The following is a 21,499-nucleotide window of genomic DNA, read 5'->3' as shown; positions in this document are numbered from 1 at the left end:
CTCCTTCTCTCTGGTCTATGTTTCCTGTAAGACAGTCATTGGATGCCTTAAGATCCACTGGGGTGATCCAGAATGAACTCTTTGGATGGACCTCTGCGCAATTACATTTGCAAAGACCACTTTTGAATGAAATCATTCATACACAAACAGGCTCTGGGACTCATCAGCCAGACTTGTCACTGGGAGATGTCATTCCATCTTCTGTTTTGGACAGAGATGCAAGGAGTTAGCATTTTGTTCTTCTAATCCAGGAAATGGGCAGATGGTCATCTATCTAGTGGGCACCACTGCCCTCTGGCTGGGGTTAGGCTACCCTTTTCCAGGGCCAGCAAGAGGTGGGGTTGGGGGGTAGGGGCCATTCAGTGAACATTTAGGAGACTGAGGAAACCTCTAACTGTACAGAGCGAGTGCTCTCTGGTTCCTCAGGGGCTCCACAGCCCATAGTGTGTGTCCAAGGGATGAAGACATCTGGGTTTCTTCCTGTGGTTGACTCTTGGCTGTATATCCATCACCTCAGTAATAGATGACAGCAGACGAACAACAGACAGTAGATGAACTAAGCTCAAAGCGCCCCTGCGGGCACACAGCACAGCCCTGTCCTAAAGTCAGCAGCTGGGTTGTCACGCTGGCATTCATGAGCTCTGCCCACCCCTCTCAGTCCTGTCACCTTCGGCCATATTTGCTCCTGGCTCCAGTTCTGTGCGTACCATCCTTCCCTCTGTGATCACCAGGATGGCACTAATTGGTGTTTGCTGAGGAGATCCTTGGGATGGTGTCTGGATTGAAGGTGGCTGCTTCCTGGATCCCTTTCCAACTCTGGGGTGGGAAGAACAGGCTTGGCCCCTCCCCCAGCCAATCACTCCAGGGGAACCTGGGGATGTGCTAATGGGCCCAGGAAGCTGTAAACTGTAATGAAAGCACTGGAGATGAGACTCAGCATGGGGTTGCCTGTGGCTTCCTTTCTAGTAATTAAATCAGGGATCCTCCTGCTTTGGGGTTGAAGGAAGGCTGGGCCTCCTGGTGGCATTTGTTCTGGGTCAACTCCCATTCATGTATTCATTCATTTATTCACCAGAGTGGACAGGGTGGGAGGAGAGAAGAGCTGGCCCCCCCTCCCTGCATGTGCTCAGGGGCTCTGTGAATCTGGGGAGTCCCTTTAACTTCTGGCTTGGCATTCTCATCTATGTAATGATGATGCTCATGTAACAATGGCTGCCATACATCTGACGTCGTCAGGAATTCAAGATACGGACAGAGGGGACCTCCCATGCAGTCTGCCGAGGGGCAGGAACACAGTAGAACCCTTGTCTCTCGCAATGCACTTGGTCTGTGCCCATGCTCTTCTGAGCACCTACCTCATCGGTCTCCTCAACCCTGCCAGCCTCTGTAGTTCGTATCTTGCGAGCATCTTTCACACTGTGCTGATCTGGAAAGGACAGGGACTGGAGCAGAGTCCTAGCTATGGTTGGCATTCCTCTGCCGGCTTGAAGCTCATGTAGGACTCCTGCTCAGCTGGGCTGCCCACGCCAGACCAGACTTGGCATGGGCACCTTAACCCACTAAGATAGGCCCTTCACTGGTTAACTGCCCCAGAGTCTGTGACATCTGCAGGACTAGATTAAAGGTGCTGTGTTGGTTGGCCTCAGTCTGGGCAGTTACTTCCTCGCCCCAGACTGATATGCATTTAAAGGTAAAGGTCAGGTACTTTGGCGTAGCGATCCTTGACATAGACATCTTCCCTGTGTATGTCTGAGGCTCTGGAGGAGTCTTTTTTTTCTGGTCACACCCGAGTCTTCAGCATGTCTTGGCTGTGTTCACTACTTTTTATTAGTTCTTTACAGAAAGATTTCATTTTTATCCTGGCTACTCAGGCTTGCCTCCACCTGGCTTTTCCGCCCCTTTCACCATTGTGAGTTCCGGGGTACGGCTCTGCACACACACCTGCCTCAAGAGGAACCCTTCCCAGAAGTGTGAGTTAGAGATTCCTGCTGTTCCCAGAGCCTTTCATTCCCTGGCAGGCCTTGGAGTGCTTCTGACTTGCTTACAGGCTAGAGCACTCTCTCTTTAGGCCACTTAAGACTGTCCCTCTGAGTACTCAGGAGACCGAGCGTGCTTCCTGGGTGTGTCACACTGATGGCACACACACTGCTTGAGCACAGGAAGTCAAAGTGTCCATACTGTGGATACACAGTGAACGGCAGGGTCAGAAGTAGCCCCAGCCCTCCTGGCAGGCACCCTCTGTCACCAGGGAGGGCTCATGTCCTCATACTCTGAGATACAGCATCCAGTCCAGGGCAAAAGATGCTCCCTGGGTAAAGACAGTAGCACCCTTGGCAGGACATTTCTCTAACATGAGGCTCATGGGGACATGACCGCAGCCTTGCTGCCACCAAGGTTCCCCTTTGCCTCCACTCGTGGATACAGAGAGGACACCTGAGAGTTATTTGCTCAACCCAACAAGAAAGACTCTTGGGAAACAGCAGACAGAGCCCAAGGAACAGCGTCTGTGACTTTTGCCTCCGAACGGTTTCTGAGCAGGCTCCCATCTGCAGCACGGAGCGCCCCACCCACCTTAGTTAGAAAGCTGCTCTCGGCTGGCCTGTGCCTAATTGCCCAGAGAGTGCCAGCCTGGTGGGCTTAATCTTCACCTGCATGGGAGGCACCATCCTGCCAGGCACCATAATTGAAGCCCTTGGCTGCTTGGTTGTTCTAATTAACTGAGAGGCCCCGCCTGTCCCCTGGCTTTGCCAGCTGCCTACAAGGGAGCCTAGAACTTGGCTGCCTAGTTGAGGGTGGGGTGGGCTTTCCTTATGGTCATTTTGGGTCCTTGTAAGAAGCTGGTACTCCAGGTTCCTTCTGGGTTAGTTGCACCATGCATAGGCCTCTGTGGCTCTCTGCCTGCAGCATTTCTACTCCAGTGGGTTGATGGGATTCAAATGCAGTGTGCTGCCGCCGCAGCTGCCGCTGCCGCTGCCTCCTCCTCCAGAAAGCCCCCCAGATTCATGGTTAGGTGTTCTTAGGCCTCATGTCTTCCTCCATGGCAGCTATCTGCATCCTGACCCCTCAGCCAAAATAGACACTCACTTCCAGGAACAGCACCACTACATGCTTGTTCACACCTGATCCATGCAAAACCACGATGATGCATGGCTGCCAAAAATCCAGGAATGCAAAGAGAGTGGGCAGTGCCTTGTCCATTCTGCAGGTGAGGGACACGGGGGACACCGGCAGCAAGTGTCAAGAACAGCAGCTGCCAGAATCGCATGCTTTCCCTGCAGTGTGAACAAGAGCGAATTCGATCCATCAGTATGAAGCGCCACAGCAAAGTAGTGACAGACCAGAGAGGTGTGTGCAGATTTGCGTCCTGGGCCAGGACCTTCAGCCTGGCAAGAGAGCTTTCTCAGTCCCCTCTCCTCAGGCTGCTGGCAGGGTCGAGAGCAGCAAACGCCACTCCATGTGTTTTGTCACCACAACCACACACAGCTGGAAACAGCATCTCAGGTCTTCCTACACTGAGCAGTTGATTCCTGAACAGCCAGCCAGAGCCTGGCCATGTGTGATCTCCATTATCCAGGTTATTAATCATAGCAAGAGCATGGAGTGGGGTGTGTGTGGGGGGGCATCTGACTGTCCTTCAGGCCCAGTTCTCTGGTTCTGGTGTCTATAATATTGACTAGTCACTGGGGGCTTTACATACAGTTGGTAATGGTCATGCAACAGCCTCATAGAGCTTCAGGGACTGACTGTGCCTGGCTGTATGGGCAAAGTGCTGCTCAGAGTAACACTGGCATTCAGAGCTGACCATGGGTCCTACCAATGTGAACCAGTATGGCTCACTGTTCTGGGTGGGCTAGTTATTCTGGTTGTGGAAGGCAATTTTGTGAAACCACGGTGGCTCAGAATCCGTTTTAAGGGTCATGCTTGGAGTTCCAAGCCACAAGCCACGGACAAGGCTTGAGGAGCCCAGTGCTGTGATCAGGTTCTGAGAAGATGCGAGACCATCTTATGGCAGTGGGCTTGGGGACCTGCCTACATGGTGGTGTTGAGGGTACCGGCCCTGGTGGCCAGCGGGTGTGGAGCAGCCATATGCCCTTGGGTCAAATGCAAATCGGACTCTTGGAAGCTGTAACTCCCCACATGGAAGGCGGCTCCTCGCCAACCCCCCTGCTGCTGGGGGTGATTTAACTCATATTGCGTAATGCATCTGTGTAAGGCCCTCTGGTATCCAGGTGAGGCACCCTTCCAAAGCTACTGCCTCCGCTGCAGTCTGTCAGCCCAGGTTATGTCAGTAAGGGCCTTGGTGGGAGATCCCACAAGATATCAGTGAGGAGGAACCGGGGAGAGGCCACCGTTATTCTGGGCCACACGAGTGTGTAAGGACCAAGCTTCTCTCTTGTCAGACTCAAATGGCGCTCTTCTGAATCCTTAATGTGTGGCATAAGGCCTGGAACTTAGTAGGTGGACAATAGATGCTTAGTGGATGAGCGGTAGTAGAGCCTGTCTCTTTCAGAGCACTGAGAAACTGGCTAAAGGGCAGAGCTAACTGTGGGAGAGGAGAGGAGAGGGTGGGAGGTGTATTCCATAGGCACCGGGGATCCACAGAAGGCTTTAGGGAAGGTCGGGATAGCATCTGACATTGGCCATGGCCTGAACCAGAGCTGAGGCAGGAGAGTTGGGTAGAAGAGATGGGCTGGGTCTGCCAATTACGGTCTCAGCACCCTGCTCAGAGAATCTGCCCAGGGACTCTGCATCTAAGTGCCTGACTCACGCTGGAGCAGACAGGTTTTGGGAAGGTCTGGTGGACACATTGATGGGATGAGACCTGATGGTGCCAGACCCACATGGTTCCCACTTCCGGCCTGACAGCTGCAGGCTGAGTGGGAAATGCAGGCCCCTGGGACCCCAGGTGCTGGGAGGTCTGAAGCTGGCTCCAGCCAGCCAGCCCCAGCCAGCCAGCCCCAGCCAGCCAGCATTAGATATCTGAGCGGTCAGTCTGAATCAATGTCAGGCAGCTTGCCCCTCCTCTCACACAGCACAGGGAAGTGTCCTCATTCTGGACAACCATTGTTGCCACTTTACAAATGGAGTAGCCGAGACTCTGAAGAAACCATACGACAGGGTCAGGTTAGACTCAAACCCAGTTCCTTAGCAGAACACACGTCTTACGTCATCTCTCTGTGTGTCTGTTATTCATGTGTCTTTATCACGGTGGCCAGGCGGGGTTGGGTTTATACCTGGAATGATGGTGGTGCTGATGATTTAGGGCTACTGTTGCTGCGATAGAACACCTTGATCCAAAAGCAAGTTGGGGAGGAAAGGGTTTATTTAGCTTACACTTCTACGTCATCACCGAAGGCAGTCAGGACAGGAACTCAAGCAGGGCTGGAACCTGGAGGCAGGAGCTGATACAGAGGCCATGGAGGGGCCCTCCTCCATCAACCAGTCATTAAGAAAATGCCCTCCAGTTGGATCTTATGGAAGCATTTTCTCAGTTGAGATTACCTCGTTTCAGGTGTCATGCTGACATAGAACTAGCCAGCACTGTAATGATGATGGCGTGCTATTTGTACCTGACAATGGTTTCTGGCTGTGCTCTGCTGCCTCTGCCATCTCATTTAATCCTTACACGTATTCTACCATTTAAGAACCTGGGAAACTGAATAGCACTCTAACTTCACAAGAAGCATGCGCTCAGACTCCCCCACCTGCCAGGGCTCCCCAAATCTCAGCCCACCGGGGAGAGTTGTCCCTCTACTGATTCCAGGCCCCATCAGGACTACCAGGTCAGGCCAGATTCTAGAACCTTCATTAGTAGAGAAGCTGGGTACCACAGGAGCCCTTCTGGAGCCTGACGTTCAGAGAAGCAGGCAGTGAGTGGGGGTCTCCCCAATCTCCTTCGCCCTGATCTGGCCGGAGGCCAGAGACTTACTTAGCCTCAGGCCACCTGGCCATCTTCCTTCCTTGGGCACCATCCAGCCTGGCCTGGGCTCAACCTCATGGTGCTGACCACAGGCAAATCCGCAGCTGCCCTTCTGCCTTCCAGGCCCATCTGCTGTTGAATCAATCTGGCCAGCAGACATACTATGGGGCGGGGGACTGAGGGGTTGCGTCTTCTTGTTCTTCTTGTAACCAGCCCTGGACAGGTATGGGGCTTTTAGAAGTACACCCCGAGTTTCTGTTCTGGGGCCTGGGTTTCTGCTTGACAAGCAAAGAGTCTGTCTTAAAACCATCTTGGTGACATGGTGACATGGAGCATTACGGGCCTGAAAGGCAAGTGGGTGCCAGTGAGTGCAGTGTACATGGCCCTCACAGACCTTATGTATCCTGAGATGCTATTTATGTAGAAGGACAGTGGCCAGATCCCACAGGGACAGATGGGACAGATGTGGATCTGTGGCCTCTGGGCTGGGGAAGATGGACTAGGATGCTGCCGGGGTCTGGAACTTCTTTTCTGGGGAATAGAACTATGGGTTAGAAGGCACTGTTTGCTTCCCAGCACATGGAATGCGCAGAGGGTTGGTTAGGCACGCTTTGAAAAGCTGAGCTTTGAATTAGGCATGTCATGAGCCAGCCTAGAAGGTGCTGAAGTCAGAACAAGACTGCCATGCTTCTAAACCTTCTTCTAATGTTGGGGTCCCACCAGGACGGAGGAGGCCCCAGTGGGGAAGATGAGGAGGATGGACCACTCTCTAACTGCAGGCACTTTGCCTGCTCTGGTCACTCTGGGATGTGGATACAGATGCCTGTTTCTGTCATGGATTCCCTTCCTGGTGGTCTGCAAGATTCCCATAGAGCTGTCTAACAGAGTACTTGCCTGTGAGGCACAACTATGTGTCCAGTGGCCAGTAGTGGCCCATGAGTTTCCCTACTGTATGCTGCCTCTGGTTCCCTCTGTTGTGTTCTCTGTCGTCTGTTCAGCCAGCACACACACACACACACACACACACACACACACACACACACACACACACACACACACACACGATGACCCTGGGCTGCCTCTGTGCCATCCTGAAGCCCATGTGTGTCAAATCCTCCCCAGGTGACTCGATTCCAGGTCTTCTAAGGTCAGGCCTGGGCTTCTCATGCCTAGGGAGCATCTTTTGGAGCAGTCTGAGAGCCCCTACTCCAGCATTTTTCTTTACTAATCCCAGATTCTTGTCTCTGACCCCTTTAATCTTTAGACACACTAAACCTGGGATGGGGGTTGTGGTGACAAATTCAAGGACTCTGGAGACAGCTTGCCTAGGATTAAGTCTCAGTTTTGCACCCAGTAGCCAAGTGGCTTTTGGCCAAGTGAATTTTCCTCTTTGCCTCAGTTTCTCCATCTGACCAATAGGGGTGGGGGCAATTGTGTTACCACAGCAATTTTGTTCAAAAGATTCAGCATGTGCAGGTATTAGATTGGGGCGGGTTCAAAGCTGACTGTGACCCCCTTTTGGCCTGAGGTCCAGAAGCTACAAGGCAGATCCTCAGTCTTACCCTCTCCAATCCCTGTGTTCTGTGAGTCCTAACCTTCCATTCCTTGTCCCTCCAGACCCTCACTCCTGTAGCTGTTTCTGCCGGCTCTGCTGGTCCAAGCCTTTCCTCACTTCCTGCATGTCCTGTACTGGGTCTCCTCCTCTTCCGTCCTCTCATGCTTCTCCATCCAGCAGCAGCCTGGACCTCAGGATGCTGATTAAATGTCAGAAGGCCTGGGCTGGGCTTGCCCAAGCCTATGATCTGAGCCCCGATGCCTAGCGTGCTGATCCTAATGGTCGGGGAGAGAAGGAATCTCCCCAGGGCCTCCTGATCAGCTCTCATCTGCAAGATCTTACCAGACTTTCCCGAGCTTCTGGAACTTCCTAGTTCAAAGGCATCTTCCGCTTGTTTTGTGTTTTGTTTCGTTTTTGTTTGAGATGTGTCCTTCTACGTAGCCCTTGCTGTCCTGGAATTCACTGTGTAGACCAGACTGGTCTTGAACTCACAGAGATCTGCCCGCCTCTGTCTATCAAGTGTTGGGATTTAAGGCATGCATCATCATACCCAGCTTCAGACATCTAAATTGTTTCTAAACCTTAGATACATAGTGGCCAGGCAAGGGTGACAGTTGTTCCTTTTATCCTTGGGTGGTCAGGGCTCAGATGGTTTGAAGCACAGCGAGGAAGTAATGAAGTAGTGGGCTGCCATCACCTCAGTGAGCCTCAGTGGGCATCTCAGCTCCACACAGCATGATGTGGAAGGCCAGCCTGGGCACAGATGGTAATTCCTACATTTTCTAGGGCTCATGGCTGCATGGCCTCACCAGAGCCTGAATATGCTGAGAGTTCCCAAGGGCCAATATCTCAGAACGGTATAGCTCAAAACAAATGTGTATCCTACCAGCACTAGGAAGTCTGAGATCCAGGTATCATTAGGGTGGCCCTGTTTCTCATCACGTGCTCCTTTCCCCGTGTGTCCACACCTGGGTCCTACTCCACTTTCATGTCAGGTCCTTGTGCTTACAGCCCCTCCCGCCTGCAGCTTGATGTCTTTATCCTGAGCATCTACAAAAACCCTGCTGCAGAGCAAGCTTCTGCTTGCAGGGCTGAAGGTCCAAGCCTTTGTCATCTTTTTAGGGCATACAGTGCAACCATCTTTGTTCACCTTTGCCTGCAGTGTACCACAGCCTGCTATTGTAACACCTCTCACCTCTCAGGTGCTCACAGGTAGACAGGCACACACTAGGCTGGCTCAGGGTGGTAGGCCCTGGCCCCTTGTCCATTGTTCCTGCTCGCCTCCTCTGCAAGCCTGCCAACTCTGCAGAAGAGCCTAGGGCTGGTGCCTTCCCAGGTGTCTGCAGCTTCCCACACTTCACAGGTGCCCCTGTTGACATTGGTGGATAGTGACTCCTGGCTCTTGGAGGTAGCTTTGCCTCAAGTAAACCCTTGGAACCTATGCCGTAGGTTTGACCCATGTAGCCTTGGAGAGCTTGGCAGGGCTCTGGCCTAGGTAGGAGGATCTTGAGGGTAGAAGTAACTCTGCAGTGGTATCCAGGGCTGGAGGTGCTGAGTCACAGACCCATGACCTATACTTTTGAGTACCATCATACTGTCTAGAAGCCAGAGGCAGGCATGGCAGACGGCTGTGGCCCTCTACAAGTAGATTTTGTTTTGCCCTGGTTGGTTTTTCTTTCCTGGTCCTTCCTGTCCAGTTGCCTCTCCATCCTCTGTTCCCAGAAAGACCACACATCATAGACTTGCTATAGATGAGGAGCCAGGGCTCAGAACAGTTGTGATGCCCACGAGAGGCCACACAGCCAAGCCTCCTGATCCAAGATGCCAACCCAAACTTCTCACCGGTCCTAGAAAGCTCCTAAGCCTTTGTCTGTGGAGGGAGCACCATCCTCCAGATACCAACCAGAAGTCATCCTCCCCCAGGGGGCCTTTTGTGGCTCTAAGGAAGCAGTGGACATGAAAATGACATAAAAATTGTAAATTGCCCACAGACATTAGTGTCTGTTACTGTGGTAACCGCCCAGCCTCGGTGGACCTCAATTGCCCTGGATAGTGAGGTTATGTCAGCATTTTAATTTAATTGCATTATTTTCCCCATCATAAAAATAATGAGTGTTATGTATACCCCCAAACGCATCAAATTGTCTACATTAAATATGCAGCTTTTGATGCATTGATCACATCCTAATAAAGTTATTAAAATAATGTAGCGGCATCGCAGAACATCTGCAAAAGTAGAAAGGGAAATTTATGCTGTTTCATTCATCCGGCATAAAGGTTTGCTAACAGCTTTTATGTTAACAAAATTCCAACCCCCCACCTCAGCCTGTTTGCTTGTTTAACAAGGGCTGTGATCACTGGTCTATATAATTAAGACATTTTATATACAGTTATTTTTATTCTGTTTCCCCCCCTTAGGGAGTTTTAAAGTGAAATGGCAAGAGTCAGTGTTTCATTTGTACTAAAGATTTGAGGTTAGCTTGGTGGCCAGGACAACTTGTGTGTGTGTGTGTGTGTGTGCGTGTGTGTGTGTGTGTAGCAGGCACTTGTCTGGTCCCCTCTATTTAAGCATAAAGGGGTAACCTCTATCATTCTAAATCTATGCCCCAACTTAGTGCTGCCACAGCTGACATTTATTACAGCTCAGAGGCCCAGTACGAGTCAGGGGCTCCCTCTGGAGGGCATGCATTGGAGCTGGGGGTACAGCTCAGTGATGGCCTGTAATAGCTTGGGTCCTATATCCAGCACTCCCCAAATAAAAGTTTTTGATAAACAAAAGCTTTGTGTTTAGTAGATTCACACACTATACCAGACTCAGGATGCAGCCAAGGCCAGAAGAAGGGAGAACAGGCTGCTATGGAATGGGGTTCAACAAGGCGGCCACCCTGGTTCACCGAGCAGGCTGCCCATGTCCAAGATGAGAAGAAAGTCTCTAGACCATGTTGTACTGATGTCAGGGGAGAGCACCCAGGCCCAAGGCCCAGGCTGGATGCTGACATCAGCTGGGATGAGGAGACACTGGGTCAGCCATGGAATGATGGCAGGGCACACTAGGATAGGACTGGCGGGTGTCCATCACTGGCAGACAGTTTGTCATGCATCTGCTAAAAGGGTTGAGATTAGGCTTGTCACTGTCCTGCTGCAGGCTGGGCTTGGCTAGTGCCTCTGTGAGGACTGGTGGACTAGCCTGGGCAGGTCCCTCTGGTGGCAAATGCAGAGGCGACAGGGTAGAGCTGGGTATATTAGTCCCTTCTAGGCTCTGCTTGCAGTTTGCCAGCTGTTGTCCCATAGGCCCAAGCAAACCACAGGGCCCTGCCCAGAGTGAGAGGTTTACCATCCAGGTGGGGGACACATGAGTTCCAGAGAAGGGAGCAGGGGCAGGAGAAGGCAAGGTCTGGGTTCTGCTCTGAGTGGGAAGTACAAAGCTGTTAGAAGCCCTAGGCAGGAAGTGAGGTGCCATGGTGTTAGCCCCAGTGTTGCTGGGCTCTCCCCGTTGATTCCCTGCAGCCTGTGGGGCACAGTAGATGAACATCTAGGAGGAGCCAGGCCTTAGATAGCATGGGGGTTGGGTGTCCTGGAGGTGGAGCAGAGGAATGGCTGTTGAGATAGGGCAAGGCTATCTGCTACCGCTTATACCCAGAGAAGGAAGTCAGGTTTGGGAACTGCTGGCGGCTGGGGAGGAGAGAGAGCATGGTTTCAGGGCGTCTCTCTGGTGACTCTCTGAAGAGTGGAATATAGTATAGTCAGGGAGGCCTGCTGGTGATCTACCATGGAGGACTGGCACCTCCATGACACATTTGACAGATGTTCCTGTTACCATAGTCGGGGCCAAAGATTTTGGTACTGACAGAGCCTAGGCCAAAAAGGTGCAGAGTCACCAGGAATCTCATTCACCGGGGTAGACTCTGTTCCGCCCTGCCAACAGTTGCTGCTTGGGCATATAGGTTGATGTTTTAGGACTTTCTGTACTTCAGAATGTATTGGAAATATGCTTTGGCGGGAATACATTCACGTTTTCAACGTTAGGAATATGTTTAAGTTAAAAAGAAAAGTCGTTTTGGGATTCCAGTAAGTCCTGTGGAAGGACAGCCTCAGGTTTAAGGCTGGTGAACTCTGGCTCTGTCTAGAAGGAGTAGCTCTCCTGCCAGGCCTGGTGCTGGCTTTCCCATGTGAGGCCTAGCCCTGTGGCTGGCCACCTAGGATGTTCAGACCAGTCATCACTGTGGATCACAGAGCCTGAGAAGGTTGGGGATTAGATTGGGGGGGGGTTGCCTTCATCCCCAGATACTTAGACTGGAGTCTGGGTCCAGCACTGTGCGTCACAGGTGGGTCAGACACTCCAGGTAGCCTCAGGGTATTAAGTTGAGCTAAGCTGTCTAGAGTACAGCTCGGGAGAAATCCCAGAGGCCTGCCTGAAGGTGAAACTCTAAGAAAGGGCTGGGAGTTTATCCTAACTGCTACCAGGTACTGTCTTAGCAAGGGACTGGCTGCCTTTTTTTCCTGCCATAGGCTTGTTTAAGGAGTCAATATAGGACCTGATTCAGGAAGGGAAGACAAGGCACATCCAGGTGGCTTGCAGCGCCACCCACCTTCTGTCCCCAGTTTGCAGATAGCCTGTTAGCCATTGTGGTCCCCAGCTTTGCACCCACTCTTCATCTGTCCCAGCACATGGCTAGCCCTTAGTTCCCCCAACGACAGCAAGCCACTGTGTCTTTACCCTTGGTCCCCACTGTCCCCATAGACAATTGCCTTCCTTTGCCTCCCTTCCAAAGTTGTAGCATCCTGACCTGTGGAAGGCCCTGGTGGCATCCAGCCCTGTGGAATGGTGCCTCCCTTCCCTGATGCCCAACAGGACCCAGGCCCTCAGCACAACCCCACACTGTCCCTATTTTGTTCCCTGGGCCTGGAGCTCAGCCTAAGTGTCATGTTTGTCCCAGTGCCCTGCTGAGTGAGGAGGAAGCCTGCCCATTGTTGCCCTGCACATAGTGGGGACTCTCAGCAGGTTTCGTACCCCTGCTCCAGGGGCCCCCAGGGTGTGGGGACTGCAGAGCCTAGCAATGGACCGGTGTATATAGCCGGTTAACCAGTGTCTTCTGTTGTCTTGCTTCCTCAAGCTGACGTCATCTCCACTGTCGAGTTCAACCACACTGGGGAACTGCTCGCCACAGGTGACAAGGGTGGCCGGGTGGTTATCTTCCAGCGGGAACCAGAGGTATGTGTGTGGAGGGGTCATGAGGGAGGCAGGAAGAGGATGGGCAGATGGCTAGAGGTGGGGGTGGGGGGATGGTGGTGGTGAGGGATGGGGTGGGCTCCGGTGGATGTGGCCCAGCAGGATGCAGTCTATACTCTGAGCAGGGCTTCTGGCCCACCTTGCCTAGGCACCCATCCTAGAATTCTGCTACTGACTGCCTTCTGTCACAAGGTGCCTGGGGCCGGAGGGCAAGGGATTTGGGGAAGGGCCTGGCGAGTGGTCTGGGACAGCTCCTAAAGCTATGTGCTGAGCCCCCACTCAAAAGAAATGAGCTGATTATTCACTGACATGGCGCTGTCCCACAAACCAACAAGCTCTCGGCAAACCCTTTTCTATCCGTGTGGCCGGCGGTTGCTGCTGAGGAAGGAGTGAGGACTCCCCCACCCCCACCCTGTCCGGCTCTCTGCTGGCCTGGCAGGTCTGCTCCGGTTTCCACTCTTAAACCCAGTCTTTCTTTGTTTTGGTTTTCCAAGACAGGGTTTCTTCGTGTAGCTCTGGCTATCCTGGAACCTCTCTCTAAACTAGGCTGGCCTAGAACACAGAGATCCTCCTGCTTCTGCCTCTGCCTCGGCCTCTGGAATGCTGGGATTGAGGGTGTGTGGCACCCATACCTGGCTTCAAGCCAGTCTTAATCTCCTCTTCTGCCCTCCCCTGTTGCTGTGCAGCAGAATTTTGACTACAAGAACAACCTAAGACCCAGGAGGCCATTTCTGAAACCCTAAAGAACTGTGTGGTTCGAGCCCCCTCACTGATGCTCTGAGAACCCACTGTATGCAATCCACTGTGTGCAGAGACCATTTTATGTCCTGCGCAGTTTCCTTGTTTCCTCTTTCTTGCTGGTCCCTGAGGGTACAGATACACAGCCATCAATAGACAGACCAATCAGCAGCGAGCCTCATAGAAACCTGCTGTGTTCTCTTACCCCAGCAAGGGGCTTCTCAATCACTGGATGTGTTGGGGATGAGAAACTCTGGAAAGGAAGAAGGGAGAGGCTCAAGGGAGGCAGGGCCAGGGGAGGAGCTGGAGCCTCCCCCAGCCCTCCAGAGTGTGGTTCCTTGCTGCATTAGTTTATTCAGACCCCTCATCAACACCCCACCAGGCAGAGAGCTTGTTACCCTTCATCTGACAGCTGAAGAACCGCAGCACAGAGGGCTTAAAATAGCTCGCCAAGGGCAGGCCAGGGACAGCCTGATGCACATAGGTGTCACAGGACGAAATTGTCCCACCAGGGCACATGAGAGAGTCAGCCACCCTTCTGCCATCTGCAAAGAGAAAGGAGCCCAGGTTCTGGCTTTTCTCCTTCAGTCTGTCTCTCCCTCTAGTCCTGATGACCTTTTTCACAACTAGTGTTCATGGGAAGAGGAGGCAAAAACGTGGAAGGGTTTTCAAATAGATCCTAACGCAAGACAGAGATGGGGGACCTAAAAATAGGCACTTTCAAAGTGAACAAAAAACCCGAAGCTGTGCTTGGCTGGCCGTTTTCGCTCCTTCCCAGCTTTGATCTCGTGTTGTCATAGAAACTTGACTTGTCTGCTAGGAAAGTGGTCCCCAGTATTTATGGCAGGTCCAGCACTCAGTACTTGGAGGTCTCCACCAAAAGGGGGTTCATAGGAACTCTGATGCCCAAACTGGGTAGGGAGCCACTGTGGGGAGCAGTGTTAAGACCTGACTAATGAGGGCAGATAAACTTGGCACTGGCATCCAACTTTAGCTGGGCGCATGGTGAGAGCTTTGTAGATGCACGGGGAGACCCATGGCCTCACAAGTATGGGGACCTAAGCTTAATCCCCCAGAATCCACATAAAAACACTGTGATCCCACTTTTGGGGGCACTGGTGACAGACTGATCCCTGAGGCTTGCTAGCCTAATCAGTGAGGTCCAGGACAAGAAGAAGCCCTGTCTCAAAGAGGGTGGGCAGTGTTTCTGAGGATGACACCTAAGGGTGTCCCTTGTTCTTTGTGTGTGCATGTTCACACACATGCATGTACACCTGCACACACCCACATTCTTGTTCACCCATATACTCCTGCATATGTACCTGCATATCCTTGTCTACACACATAGATCTCTGGGCACACACCTGCATACACCTGTGCACTACACATACACTCCAGAACACACCCACATCCACCTTATACACACACACACACACCTGTGTACACACACACTTTCCACCTCACACCTACTGCTTGCACACATATACTCCTGCGTATACCCACACCTTCCATGTATACCTGCACACACACACATGTATACATGCACACACACACTCACTGGTAAAACATACATGCTTGCATATGTCTGCACACACTTCTATGCACATGCACCCCTATATGTACACACTTTCATACCCACTGCTTGCACATACATACCCCTGCATATACCCACACCCTGCCTGTATACATGTCTGCACACATACACATACCTGTAAAACATACACAGTTGCACATACATACCTGCACATACCTCTACACCCATACACACACCTGCACATTCTTGCACACTTGCATTCGTAGTGTCCTTTGCTGATGCTGATAGTACATATATTGCAAGGCATATTCAGCTCCTTGTCTGCCTTCGTCTTCCCTGGGCACTCCTGTGACTCAGTTTGCCCTTGGGCTTCCCTGCAGAGTAAGAACGCACCTCACAGCCAGGGTGAGTACGATGTGTACAGCACCTTCCAGAGTCACGAGCCGGAGTTCGACTATCTGAAGAGCCTGGAGATAGAAGAGAAAATCAACAAGATCAAATGGCTCCCGCAGCAGAACGCCGCCCACTCGCTGCTGTCCACCAATGGTGAGGCCCTGCCCTGTGGGTGTGACTGTCCTAACCTCACTCAGCCTCCCAGGTTTCTCTGTGGCTCAAGTAAGCTATTGCCATAGGCCAGTTCTGCTAACCCAAGGTATTGGGTGCAAGCTTTGCAGCCTCTGCTGGCTTGGGGCAGCCATGAAGTTCCCACACTTGCCCTGCTATTTCTTCTCCTAGCCCATGAGCCAGGGCCAGGAATCTGGTGGGGCAGATTTGGGTCCAGGCCAGTTTTGTGGACAGGGGCATATATGTCTTGCTTTCCTTAGTCTCGGCTTCCACACTGCCCAGGGGGTCGACACAGCTCCCTTCTGTGGTTGTGAGGAGATATGATATCAGTTCAGTGCTCTGAGAACAGTAAGTGCTGTGTGAACCTGAGGGAGGCTGGGAAGATGGCGTCACCTGTGCCTTCCCTGAGAAAGTCTCGCCGCTGAGGGGGGCTTCCTGAAAGTTACTCAGTCTTTGCCACCTTCCTGCCGTCACAGTCTCTTACATGTTACTTCCCCTTAATTCCCTCTCTGTCCACTGGCTATTGCCCCATGAAGTGTGCCCTGGTGCCTCACCTTCTCCTGACACTCCTGTGACTATATACCTGTCATACTGTGTCTCTGCCAACCTTCAAAAGGACAGGATCTGTCTGGTTGGATTCAGCTCAGCACACCTGTACTCTGGGGTCTTTATCCTGTGGGGGGTGGATGGATAGTCACGTGGGACCAGGAACATGTGAAGATCATGCTAAACCCATGTACATCTGCATATGCACACACTTGTCTTTAAAAAGTCACTTCCTGCCATTCTGGAAAGAAGCCAGCCACGGAACCATCCACATTTTAGCCCCATGAAAAGTCTAGATCAGATTTACTGCTCAATTCTACCCTGCCCTCACAGACGGCTGCACCCTTATTGAGAGCCCCATTTGAGAGCAGTCTTCTCTCTATTTCCTTCCCATGTTCACGCTGCTGTTTGTTCTGGCTGAGGATGTTAGCGGGGTCCTCTGGGAGAGCCAGGCGTGGAGGGGAGAGACAGAGAGAGGAGAGAGGGAAAGGTGGAGATGGAGTGGGAGCTATGATTCTGGTCCCTGTGATTGTGAGGCCAGACATTCACAGCTCAAGCCTGGAGGCTGTCTGCTGGTGGAGTCCCCTCTCCCCAGGGAGGGAGACCCTCGCTCTGTTACCGCCTTCAGGCATCTCCCGATGGCAGGTTATCTGCTTTATGGATTTACATTTTAATTAATTCTAAAGGATCCTTCATAACGAGAGCCAGCGTGTTTTGAACAATGCCCGTGGCACAGCCAAGATGAGCCATAAGATATTATCACCACTGTTTCTTCCTCCTGTGACATCCCAGGGAGGAGTACGGGAGAGAGGTTCCTGCTTCCAGGTGGCAAGCACCACCGAGTTAGGGATGTCAAAGAGACCACGCTCTTCTCAGGAAGGCATAGTGGTACATGCCCAGTGTAGAGGTCAGTAGTGATCCTAGAGGTCATGCCCTTTGACCTAGCAACATCCCCTGCCAGTGACGGAAAGATGCGGCAAAACCAGATTCCCCATTTGCAGAGGTACTCTACATAAGGCACAGAGAGGGAGAGGAAGGACGTGGGATGGTGACTCCTGGGGTGGTGACCCCAGGGCTCACATCACTGTCCCCTCTGGCTAGAGTGGGTATTCTCTTCCTGACCTGGCTGTTGACAGGATGCCTTGTTCTCCCCTGGTCTGTTCTTAAAGATAAAACTATTAAATTATGGAAGATTACCGAACGAGACAAGAGGCCCGAGGGCTACAACCTAAAGGATGAGGAGGGAAAGCTGAAAGACCTGTCCACGGTGACGTCACTGCAGGTGAGCGTCATGAACAGCATTCATTTCTACCAAGTCACGAGATCTTTAGGACTCTTAGAGCCAGGGTCAGGACATACCGTTGTTGAACTATTCCTGGGGTAATGAACAAAGTCTACTCACTCTAGATAGGAAACTGATGGAGACCAAAGTACAGACACTACCAAGTCCACCACAATGAACCGGTGAGTTTTATTGGGGTTACTTATAGGAACACGGGTGAGGGGTTACAGGAATAGAAGTAACTCGAAGACAGCTGTATCATTGAATCCCACCCCAGCTCGAATGACAGCTCACAAAAGCTGGGAACCAGGACTTCACTGCACAGCCCACAGCCAGCTCAGCAGGTTGAAGTGTGTCCTCTCCAGGTGGCTCAACTGTCATGAGTCACTTCTTGATTGATCAGTCCCCTGGGCTCTGCTTCTTCCAGACTGATGGTCCGAGCCTTTTCTAAGCAGCTCAACGTTGTTGGAGAGTAACTCTTTACAGTCTTTACTGCATACATATTCTTGGAGAGGGAGGGACTTAGTGAACTTGGTCGATTTTAGGAACTTCCTGAAGCTATTTTGAATTGTTCTTCTACTGTCCTAAAGGAGCTTCCCTGATGGATGGAGTGTTTCAACCTTCCTTTGGAGCAGTGGTTCTCGGTCTCCCTAATGCTGCGGCCCTTTAATACAGTTCCTCATACTCTGGTGACCCCAGCCACAAAATTATTTTCATTGCTACTTCATAATGGCAACTTTACCACTGTTATGAACTGTAAGGTAAAAATATGCAGGATATCTGATACGCAACCCCTGTGGAAGGGTTATTTGACACATCCAGGGGTCTCGACCCACAGGTTGAGAATCGCTGCTTTAGATCATCCTGTAGGTTCTCTTTGTAAACATCCTGTCCTAAGGTATCCTGTTGTTTCTCGGCCCCCTTACATCCTATGCCTTCATAGGAGGAACGTGTCACATCTCATCCTCTAAGATACTGTAGTTGAGGGGGACAGTAAGTCAGAAAATGCCCATCACAGAAAGGAGAAACTGAGGCCTAGAGCCCAGCCACACTTGCCCTGTAGTTACTGAGTTGAGCTTGGTTTGCCCTCCACCTTGGGCTACTCCAGGGGAAGGAGCTGAACTAGATCTTCTTTGGTCCAATGAAGCCAGAAGGTGGCGCTGTAGAGTTATGCCAAAGTCAACTCTTGTCCTGCTTAATTAAAAAGTGTAAGGAGTGTATGAAAGAGTTCCGAAGGGCTGGAGAGATGGCCTAGGGGTTAAGAGCACTTGCTGTTCTTGCAGAGGACCTGGGTTCAGCTCCCAGCACCTATGTGGCAGATCACAGGTCTCTATAACTTCAGTTCTAAGGGATCTGTGCCCTCTTATGACCTTCCTGGACAGCAAATACATACATAGCACAATGCATGCTTGCAGTCGAAATGTTCATATACACAAAATAAGCTAAATAAAATTGAGATAGAGGTAGAGGTAGAGGTAGAGAGAGAGAGAGAGAGAGAGAGAGAGAGAGAGAGAGAGAGAGAGAGAGAGTTAGTTTGAGCCTTAGGGCCAGAGTTCAAGTCCTGTCCCTGCTACCTCTTTGAGTGTGCATACCCTTTAGGCACTCAACTGGTAGTTCCTCTTAGCCTCACCAGGCCTCCTGCTGTATCATTCCACAGAGGAGCTCAGTAGGAGCTGGTGCATCAGTGGAAGTCAGGCTCCAGAGTCATCACCCGGTCCATCTTCCTTATGAAGTGGGACCAAGATCCCTGCATCCTACAGTGGTCATGAGATGATGACACCAGTCTCTTCCTGCTGGAGCAGAGTGGGTGGCGGCTGACACTGCCTCATAGCCTCTCTGGCCTCCAGATGGCTTGGGATGTCATAGTGCCACTTGGTAGCCAGAACCAGATATGCATGCTCACTTATTGCAGCCAATCCAAACAGAGATAGCGGCCCCTCCATGTACTAGGCATTGGGAACCAAGAGAGCCAAGGTGCCCCCAGGCTAACAAGAGAAGGAAAGCTTGGTCGCTGATGGAGAAGAGAGGCTGGGCCATGATGCTCCTCCTTTCTCCAGAGAAGCCCCATTTCCTGTGTCTGTGACCCAGGGTCCCCAAGGTAGATGATGACATGGGGTGGGGGCTGGTAGTACCATGGTATCCATACATAAGGACCAGACAGAGGACCCCTGAGGGGTTCAGAGATACCCTTATCCAGGCACACAAACAGGGAGCAACAGGGTACCCAGCAGAGTTAGGCAGACATCCCATTCTAGGTGAACAGTCACACACATGTACACACATTTGTGTTTGCTCTCCTTGTGCCAGTGCCCAGATGAGAGACGGCCGTCCGGTGTGGATTTCATCTGCACTACAGGAGCTTGTCACATGGCACTGAGGCTGTCACCCCCACTCAGGGACACAGCCTGTTATGTACTCACTGAGGAAGCCTGTGTGGGTCCTGGGTGGACACCAGAGAGACAGGAGCAAGAGAAGATGTAGCACAGCCTTCTTGGTCCCAGTGTTCCTGAAAAGACCAGAGCAGATAACCTTAGGGTAGACCAGCTGTGACAAGGGCCTACAGGGCCTTGAGAGCACCAGCCACCACAAATGGGGAAGGTGTTTATCCTAGCCAGATCTGAGTGACCATGACCTGGGAACACAGATCCAGCTGCCTCAATTAATATGTCCCAATATGGAAATGGCTACATACATTTTTTAAAAAAGATTTACTTATTTTTTTGTATGTGAGTGATATACTATCTCTGTCTTTAGACACACTAGAAGTGGGCATCGGATCCCATTACAGAACCACCATGTGGTTGCTGGGAATTGAACTCAGGACCTCTGGAAGAGCAGTCAATGCTCTTAACTGCTGAGCCATCTCTCCAGCCTGGATACATAAATTTTTTAAGGAGTCATAAAACAAGGCATTTTCCATGCACATTGATCAGGACAATAGGTAGGCGGTTATAGCTAAGCGGGGACGTCTGGAATAGGCCCTAGTGGTGTCTGATGACATTCTAACCCTTACTTGGTGGAAGCTGATAACCTCACACAAGCTTTTACCTGATAGGTAAAGGGATGTTAGATCAGACAGAGAGGTGGGTAAACAGTGGTTATCAAGGGGACTGGATTAGCCCAAGATAATGTGGTCCTGGGTGTATAGCTCTCTAAACATTCACAATAGCACAGTTTGAATCAGTCTGTCAAGCTTGAATCTTCAGTGTGTGTGTGTGTGTGTGTGTGTGTGTGTGTGTGTGTGTGTGTTCGTTCGTTCTGGGCACAGTCCACACGAAGTGGGTTGGGTTTACCTCCTGAGCCCCTTGTATAGGTTAAGGAACTTTGAAAACCTCACCATTAAGCAGCCATGTACAGAGTACTTCATGCGCAGGGTGGGCGAGGGGCATTTACCATCTATGGCTGCTTATTTCCTACCCTGCTTTGAGCGTTACAGCCTCCCATTGAGATTTGTGCCTCCTGCCCTCCCCCTCCCCCACCCCTGTGGCTCTGACCGCCTCCTCTCTGCAGGTGCCGGTGCTGAAGCCTATGGACCTGATGGTAGAGGTGAGCCCGAGAAGGATCTTTGCCAATGGCCACACCTACCACATCAACTCCATCTCCGTCAACAGCGACTGCGAGACGTACATGTCAGCGGACGACCTACGCATCAACCTCTGGCATCTGGCCATCACTGATCGGAGCTTCAGTATCCTTGGCCTTGAGGGTGTTACATAGCACCCTGGAGGGGGGGGAGGCTGACCACCTCCTGGGACAGCACCTAGAGGTTGCATCTCTGCATGTTGGTCCAGTGTTGTCACTCTGCATGTAAAGTGACAACTGGATCAGCATGAGAAGCTGGGGTTTCAGAAGCCAGGCAGAAGTGGGGTCCTCTTATCTTATTCTGATAAGCCCAGGACTGGGCACTGCCCCTCCTCCAGCCTACTAAGGAAAGGACTGCTTATAGGGCATTGAGCGTAGCCTTCAGTGAGCTGGGGAAGGTCAGGGCCAATCCAGGATGGGCAGGGTGCTACCGCGTCACTGCTGTGTGGACTGTTAGTGACAGCTGTACTAAGTGACGTTTCATGTGCGGTAGGCACTGTCACCAGTCCCTTGAAGGTCTTAGTAAGGGACCTGAATCATGGAGCCAA

At 51.7% G+C, this 21,499-nt stretch overlaps 1 protein-coding gene across 1 annotated transcript in view; it reads left to right on the top strand.

The window, feature by feature from the left end:
• PPP2R2C (protein phosphatase 2 regulatory subunit Bgamma) overlaps positions 1 to 21,499 on the top strand; it is an 80,528-nt gene that overhangs the window by 38,150 nt on the left and 20,879 nt on the right. Inside the window, exons 2-5 of the mRNA XM_080924290.1 lie at positions 12,590 to 12,687; positions 15,358 to 15,523; positions 17,257 to 17,369; positions 20,880 to 21,057. Coding sequence (XP_080780416.1) covers positions 12,590 to 12,687; positions 15,358 to 15,523; positions 17,257 to 17,369; positions 20,880 to 21,057 — 555 coding nt within the window. The remainder of the gene's footprint in view (positions 1 to 12,589; positions 12,688 to 15,357; positions 15,524 to 17,256; positions 17,370 to 20,879; positions 21,058 to 21,499) is intronic.

This window comes from Micromys minutus (genome assembly GCF_963924665.1).
Source record: "Micromys minutus genome assembly, chromosome: 1".
Classification (NCBI taxonomy): Eukaryota; Metazoa; Chordata; class Mammalia; order Rodentia; family Muridae; genus Micromys; species Micromys minutus.
Note: the sequence above shows the minus strand (reverse complement) of the source record. Positions and strands in the feature narration are given on the sequence as shown.